Here is an 8,148-nt window from a genome sequence, read left to right on the forward strand (position 1 = left end):
ATAAAAGACAATTATCATGAACAAGGAAATATAATAATAATCCTTTTATTATTGCCTCTAGGGCATATTTCCAACAAGTATGACACTTCACAATCCTTGTTTTGAATTTACATCATGATTTGCAAGAAAAGAAAATCAACTGCAGAAACATAGTTGTTGCACTTATTATCAAGAATAGCACTAGTATCTTGGGGTCCATTGCAGATGTAATGGTCGACCCATCCAAAAACATAGGCTCAATGCCTTGAACTCAACCGATATGATATAAGGTATTAACCAAAATCTAAAATAACAGTAAGCCTGATGGCTTCTGTTTTGGTAGTATTGAGCCTCATACACTGCAATACAAAATAGCATAGGGTTGAGAGTTTAATTGCATAAAAATAGAGAACATGTTTTTCTATAACTCTATACTAGATGGAAACTGCGGCTTGCGCAACTCGCACCCCTGCCGAGTGCGGTCGTATCCAACCTGTTAATAAATGTATCAAATCAAAGGTGTAAGAACAACATCGATCCAACGGCATCTTCATCAGAATTAAAACAACTCAAAGTGTGCCATGTAAACAACACAAAGCAGTCGAACCTTATGTCTGACCAAACATTGTATTCGTAATTGCAATGAAGGTGGTACAAAAAAGATATAGATAGAGTGGTGCCAAATAGATACAAAAGCAAAATTTGAGCCACTGATCTAGCATTAGGATTTCTCAAAGACACATGAGGAAGACTATCTAAGGCAATGATCCAGCGTCTGCTATTTCTTAGGGAAGCATTAGTCCGGTACCAAGAATCGAATGATTCAGTAGAAAACATCAAATTTAGTACAAAGAGCATATGTCCACTACAATGCTGATGAATATTTCACTCACACAAAAGGTGACATACATATATGCTTTTTTACAAAGGGATATTGTAACCCATACTAAAATAGCTATGTGCATGATTTGGGAAATCAGCAAGAGAAGGCAAGTATCAGCAACGATATGAACCGAGAACATCGAGTATCCATCCGTAAACATATGCAAAAGGATTAACCAGTAAACACCAACAAAATGGTATCTCTTTCAGGAGCAGCAAGGCAAATGTGATACAAGAAAGCCACATCACAAGATAATAGTCCTGCATCATAAAAGCATTACAATTAGATAGTTAGGATGGAATATCTCAAAACTTTGCTGAGCAAATGGAAATAGTAAGCTCTTTGATACAATGATAGGTAAACCTCTACTGGGTGCCTAACTGAATAGTTAATATTGACCATTCTTTAAGATAAGATGCTTAAGATAAACCTGCAAGCCTCCTTCAGTGAAGACATGCAAAAAGATTAACTTCTGACCACAACAACTAATTCAGCACAAAGATGTTAGATTTTCAAAACATATATTATAAAAAAAGCACCATAAACAATTGCAATTTGATAAGCAAAGCCTACAATACTAAAAAGTAAGGAAATCAACTTGACATCAGAGAGAGAGAGAGAGCAACCTGGGCGGGGGTGATGGTGCTCTCCTCCTGATGGAACGACAATGACATATGCATCTTCCTAGGGAAGAGATCCTCCCCGTTGCGCATTTGGTGGGCCAATGAGGCGGATGATAGCGAGCTCTCCCAGCCCTAGGTTAGGGGCGAGGGAAATGGGCATGGCGGCATGGGAGTTGGGGCAGCACTGGTGTGGCTGCGCACACCAATGAGGAACACGAGAGGGGCCGAGAATCAAAGAAGGTGGCAAGCGTCCAAGCTCGCGAGGGTTGGGAGTCACCGCCGGATGTTGCCGTGCCCCACTTTCTAGCTGCCTGCTGCACCGATGGAATCAGGAGACAGCGCACATCTTAATCAGGAAAGGCAGACGAAAACGAAAGGGACAACACCTGATAAACTACGGCGAGGCAAGAAGAGGCCCGCCACTCCTCTCGCGCCCCTTTGAAAGATGCAAGAGAAGGAAGACTGGCAGGAGGGGCGAGAGGAAGCCGACGTGTAGGAGAAGAAGAGGGGCGGGGATGGTGGCCGACGGGAGGGGAGGGGCTGGGGTGGCTGGAGGCGGCGCTCGAGAGATTAGAGAGGGGGGGCATAGGGCTGGCGGCCGCAGCCCTAAGCGTCTCGTCGATTGGGGAAAGAGCAATGAATTGAAGGAAGGCACATTGTGCAGGGGTAAGCGAAATGTCAAAAGTGCCCTCAGCGGCCACCCAAATTTACGGCGCGGTGGCATGCCCCATGTGCCTATTTGCTGTTGGAGCACAAACAAAGGCCGAAGGAAACGAAACCAATAGTCCAAGTCATAAAAACTATTTCTAAACTATATTCAGATTTAACGGTCAAACTCAGAATTGTCGAGTACCAAAGAGTTGATTTGCTAGGCATCCCAATATTCAGACGAAAGTAAAATAAGAAACTGCCAGCTTAAAATTGGTAGGCAAGTAACAACAATGCCTTAATCCTGCCAGATGAATAGGAAAATCAATAAGCAGCTACCATATCCAATCTGGAGCTAGAAACCACATACTTGAACCTTCATAAAGTAATAAATCAGAAGTTTCAGCGTATCAGCAACCCAAATACCCGAACCTTCATCCTTATTTAACCCTTCTTTTGTGTAGGTAATTTAGTTTACACTCCAGTCGCAAGCTTATTCAAACTGCACCTGGCAAACAAATTCATTATTAGTAAAGCTAATGCTGGATTAATTCAAAGCTTCAAATAAAACACAGAATGCTCAAACAGAAGTAGAATTAACACCAAGAATTCAGCAAGCAGAGATTGCAAGTCACTTCAGAATGAGCTACAAGCATACCTGCAAAGGTGGATTTGCTTGCCGGGTAATAACCTTCAATCTGTAATCACTCGTGAAGTTTGCCAGATAGTTGTAGTAATAGTGCAGTATATTGGTAGTGCGTGAAGATAAGAATTAACGTATAGTAGCCCATTAACCATTCAAGTACGGAATTAGTAATGTATGAGTTATTTCTAAATACAGTTTAGTAGCAAAATTTAGGAAAGAATGCACTAAGCATATTCAACCAAATACCCGCCTCAAAGTTTCTGGGTAATTGGACAGCCAAGAATCCTGATATATATATATATATGTTCTTGAGACTCATATATATATGAGTCTCAAGAACCTTCATATATTGTCAGTAAAGAACCTTAATCACATCATGCAAGAATTCAAGCGAACCATATAGCCAAGACCGTTTGACTATCCCTGGCATGGGAACAGAAGAAAAGTTCATCGGCATATAGAATTCCTCAGAACAAACAAACTTCATATACTACAGTTGACATACTACACGAAACAAACCAGTCCCAACAACAGGTTCTGCCATGTATGAGACCTTATGCAAAACAGTTTGTATTAGCACTATTATTACTGGGCCGTCAAATGTTCTGAGGAATAAATGCAGTAGTACAAACACCACAGTGAATATAGTTCAAGAAAAACATCACAGGGAATAGTTTGAAGCTACAATAATCATACATCAGTAAAAAATAATGTTGTATATGCCCATAAAAAGCGTCCTAGTGCAAAATCCTACCAATGAGAATTCCCCAAAACAAATAAACTTTTAGTACATGGACCATAGAAAGTTTTCCAATGTGGAAATACTGCATCTAGATTTCAACAGTAGAATATGCATGAGAGTAGTAAAGATAGTGATCAAGGTATCACCTGGCTTTCGCTTCCCGATTTAACCTCCATTTGTTGTCACAATATCTGGGCAGCTTCTGTTCCATGTCCATGAATGGTAACACCTTCAGCTTCCTGTAATCAGAAAAGTCATCACATAAATAAAAAAAGAATAAATGGATCAGACCAACAGATCATAGATAGGTTTTCATTATTAATGCACAATCTGGAATGGTGCTACTGTAGGAAGGAAGGGGTAGTTATAAGAAAATAGCATCTATGCTGGTAACATGACATGATATTTTTAATTGAACCAAACCTCCAAGATCATGTCAGCGATTAAAACCGGCATTAACCAAACCATCCATACACAATGACAAAGAAGCTAAAAGGACAACCCGCCATGCATCACAAAAAGTATACCCTGTTCTCTTAGCAAAAGCCATTTCTATTCGATGCACTTTCCTTAACAAATTCTATGGAACCTATGACTCCGCAAGTTATATAAGAAATTCCAACCAAAGGGCTCCATTCTTCATCAGCCGTTCTAACCGATCAATGCTCAATAGTCATGGAAACCTCCACTCCCAGTACATACGAATATTTGGAGAAACCCATGGATACAAATTAAAATATAATAGATAAGATACTGATATATAAATGTAGACAACCATCAACAGGCCTTCTCCCATACCAAGTCCACACAATCAGTACATAGCCTTTTTTAGAACACTTCATAGATATCTAATTGAAATTTTATTTGCCATTTATTTTTTGCAAGTAAAAAAACTGCTAGAAAATATAGAACAAATCCAGTGACTTAAATATACCCAATCGACTAACAAAGCATGCAACTGACCAATAATGAATCATTTAAGAAATAGTTTTAGTGGACCATCCACCTTGAATAATTAACATCTACCATTCCATATGATACGTTGAATCCTACCCCAAGTGTTGTAGCGTATTTCTAGTTTAATTCAGTTATAGTTCTCAACCAAAATTATCTCCATAATCCTCAATCCAAATACTTGAAAGCCGTCGACAACAGTTTATGACAACAGTTTAAATTTGAACAACACTGGCAGTAATGGGATGTGTACATATACATAGCCAATGGGGCTGTGTATTTTGTAGTCGGTACCTACAATTGGGCTGACTTCCATCAAGAGAATAACAGGCTCCAGCCGGGCAGATGGATCTCGTCAGCAACCAAGGCAACTAAATCCAAAGGCAACAAAGTAAGATGCAGCAAGCAATGTGATTTGTAGCAGCCTGTGGCTAAATTAGATTAGCAAGTCAGTGGGAGGGAGAGGGGAAGTGCTACCTGCAAGGAAGGGATCCATTGCCGTCAGGAAGGAAGCAGGGACCTTGTGCGGTGCGTCGTGGTCGGAATCGAGCTCGGGTCCTCGTCCTCCTCCGCGTCGTGGTCATCCTCGCTTGTTGTTTGGAATCAAACAAACAGAACATCGATCACACATAGACTGACAGGGAGAATGGAAGGATGAGCGGCGGATCGAACCTTGGGAGTCTGACGCCGAGAGCGAGCACTGCAACTGTTCGCGGAAGAAGGCGACCGCGGATCCGTGACCGCATCTAGGAGTTCGCGGAAGAATGAAGGGGGAAAGCACTTGCGTGTTCTCGACGAGGCCTAGCTGGATGACGCCGGCGGGGTTGGAGGCAGGGTGGTAGGGGTCGTCGGCGCAGTGGCGGAGGCTGGCGTAGTAGAGGGAGTCCTCGTCGCCGTCGCGGACGACGGCGTCGCGGGCGGAGAGGGCCGGGAGCGCGCGCGGGGAGAGGAGGCCCCGCGAGAGGGAGCGGTGGATCGGCGAGAGAGGGCGCCGCGGAGGAAGCGGCGGCGGCCAAGGGGGACCCTGGGGCCGGGCGGTTGTGCTTGATGTAGAGCTGGAGGAAGTAGAAGTGACGCGCAGGGGGTGAGGGAGCCAAGGATGAGGCCGCCCCGGCCATGCACCACCTCCTGTGGCGGCGCATCCCCGTCTGCCCTCCGCTGACGATGAGCGGCGGCGGCTCGGACCGGAGAGAAGGAGAGGAGCGAGAGCGACGGCTCCGCGAGCGAGAGACGCGAGAGGAGAAGACTGAACCCTAGCCGATTGGGGATGAGCCCACGAATCGGGGTAAGCCACCTGGCGCCGGGTATGCGAAATCCCAATAATGCCCTCGGCGGGGCGTAGGAATAACACGCGGTGGCAGAGATATTTCACCGCTGGGACCGAGGCGACGGGCGCACAGAACCTGACTCCAGACACAGTCGCTGACAAACGGGGCCCACCAGCTAGCGACCCCACAGGTCAGTGAGTTCCGATCGAAGCCACAGAGTGGGCGAGGCCGGGAAAAAACAGTAACTATTCATTGCTACAGGCGCGCGGCTTGATCCGACGGACAGAATTATTCACCGCATTGATCCAACGCCCAGAATCGCATCAGGAAAACGCATCCAACGGCCAGAATCAACTGATCGCTGAGAGAGCCCGGGAAGCACTGGATCTCTTATTACTCGATGCTAGTTATTATAGAACCAATATGCTAATAAGGGTAACTAGAAGTGCTAAACGCCAAAGGACCAAAGAGATAAGATGCTCTTGTCTTTCTCTGTGCAGTCACGAACGATTGATTCGCTTGGTTCGGCGTTGCACAGACTGCTTCTCCATCTTGAAGAATCAGGAAGGGCGGTCGCGTTGCCGATTGAAGGTCCTCGTGCTGCATCGTGGGGTGACTTCACGCTGTGCGCCTGCAGTTGGCCGCCGCCTTCCGGTTTCTCGCCGGGAGGAACGGCAGCGTGGAAAGGGCGGCCAAGTCGTAGGCTTCGCGCCGCGCGCCGTCCCGCAAGGAGCCGGGCCAGGATGGGTGCTGGCCGCCGCCGTCTTCGCCGACCACCGCGTCGTGAGCGGCTGTGGAGCGTGGAGACGTGCCGGGCGCCGCCGTGATGCGGGGCCGTGGCCGGTAGCCGCCCGGAGCCACGGATGCGTGCAGAGGCGCAGGGGCCGAACATGGATCCGCCTCGCCGCGTCGTCCGCTTGGTCCGAGGGGCCGAGGGCCACCGTTTCATCAACGCCGGAGGGCGTCGCCTCATGGGCATGCACCGGTCTCGCTGTTCTTTTCTCCTTCTACTATGCTCTTCCCGAGTTGCATCTGTTCTTGTCGAGGACGATGTCGTTCATCGTTTGGTTCCCATGTTCTTCGTTGGCCTCGTATTTTAGGCTGATCCCCCTTTCTCCGTGACGAAATCGCTCGAGCGGAGAGCGAAGTGCTGATAACGTGTGAAAGTAAAAAGTAAAAACGAGAGACGGAGAGCGAATGATGGAACAGTTGTTTCTCATTGATTGAAGACAGGGTATTTATACCCACTTTACAAGGCAGTTATGATTACAATGTCGGTAACTACAACCGACCTAAGCATTGATTATTAGGATTAAATTAATCCTTAACAGGTTGATCAACACTGATACAGAGTCTTTAGCTCTGTCGGTTACCTTATCGGTAATCACCTTGAGCGGGGGATCAATTGCATTGCCTCTTCTCCGAGATGGGCAACTGTTTTCCCGCTTTTATTACTACTTATACATTTTGACTGCTCCGTTTGTTCCTCATATGACTTCCTAATAGAGCGTTCATAGTCTGATGCCCTATTCTCCACATGTGCCGGGGCTCGCTCTAGAAGTCCCACAAAGTGCTCTATGGTTTTCGCAGGTATTATCTCCTTTAGCGGCGTGGGCGGTTTTGGTGCAAAATGGGACTTCACTTTGAAAGCCACGACCGCTTTGGTTTCCTCATCAATCATCTCATAAGCTAACTTCTTTTTGGTAGGAGGCTTGTCGTTGGCTTTCTTCTTTGGTGATCTCTTTCGCTTTTGGCCCTGCTGCTAGGACATAGGGGGTGGAGTCGGCTGACGCAGCGGAGATTGATATGGCAGACTCGCGATGGGCTCCCTCTTGAGGTAGGGTGGAGTCAGCTGACGCGGCGGACTTAGAGGTGTATTGCTACTCGGAGGAGTCAGTGGCCTTGGCGCCAAGTTTGGAAACACGATGCATTCCTTCCTCCACAGAATGACACCACGTATGACTTCTCCTGGTGTCTGCTCCCATTCACCTTCAGGAATGTCAAGCTCTTGTGAGTCAGATCCTGACAGAACTTCATCCACCCCAACATGAGCATAGCCAACTGGAATCGAATTGCCATGGATGGTTGCTTCAGGTGCATTCTGTTGGGGATATAACTATTGGGTATGACCCGTCCAGGAGGGGCCGGGTCGTACCACTGGCGGTTCATAATAAGAAGGCCCATGAAGATGTTGAAGACGGCGGTTCATGAAGCAAGCTTACTAAAGGCCCAAGACCCAAAGGCGACTTAAGGCCCACGGGCGTAAACCGCCATATGTTAACTTGTATGTTAAGGAAAGTGTAGTTCTGTCACCAAGCCGGACACATTGTGTATGAGTCGGCCGGGACTCTGTAAGCCGCCGGGCATCAGCTTGTGTATATAAAGGGGTGACCCGGCGGTGGTTT

The 8,148-nt window shown here is 46.5% G+C and overlaps 1 protein-coding gene across 1 annotated transcript; it reads right to left on the reverse strand.

Annotated features, from left to right (window-relative positions):
* Positions 1-587: 587 nt before the first annotated feature.
* LOC119292824 lies at positions 588-7,822 on the reverse strand. Its single transcript, XM_037571518.1, has 5 exons — positions 7,733-7,822; positions 5,148-5,721; positions 4,953-5,064; positions 3,668-3,760; positions 588-2,641 (listed from the first exon to the last, which is right to left on the reverse strand). Exons 1-5 carry the CDS (start codon positions 7,820-7,822, stop codon positions 2,608-2,610), a joined length of 903 nt encoding a protein of 300 aa, XP_037427415.1. The 3' UTR covers positions 588-2,607.
* Between the last annotated feature and the right edge of the window lie 326 nt (positions 7,823-8,148).

The sequence above is a fragment of the Triticum dicoccoides genome, chromosome 4B (assembly GCF_002162155.2).
Source record: "Triticum dicoccoides isolate Atlit2015 ecotype Zavitan chromosome 4B, WEW_v2.0, whole genome shotgun sequence".
Taxonomy (NCBI): Eukaryota; Viridiplantae; Streptophyta; class Magnoliopsida; order Poales; family Poaceae; genus Triticum; species Triticum dicoccoides.

What these genes read in the sequence shown, in the direction of transcription:
- LOC119292824 (XM_037571518.1), bottom strand. Translation starts at nt 7,822, where the DNA reads ATGGCAATTCGATTCCAGTTGGCTATGCTCATGTTGGGGTGGATGAAG. An exon ending in AGAGCTTGACATTCCTGAAG is followed by an intron (nt 5,722 to 7,732) that starts GTGAATGGGAGC and finishes GCTAGGGTTCAG; the next exon opens with TCTTCTCCTCTCGCGTCTCT. An exon ending in CTCGGCGTCAGACTCCCAAG is followed by an intron (nt 5,065 to 5,147) that starts GTTCGATCCGCC and finishes CCAAACAACAAG; the next exon opens with CGAGGATGACCACGACGCGG.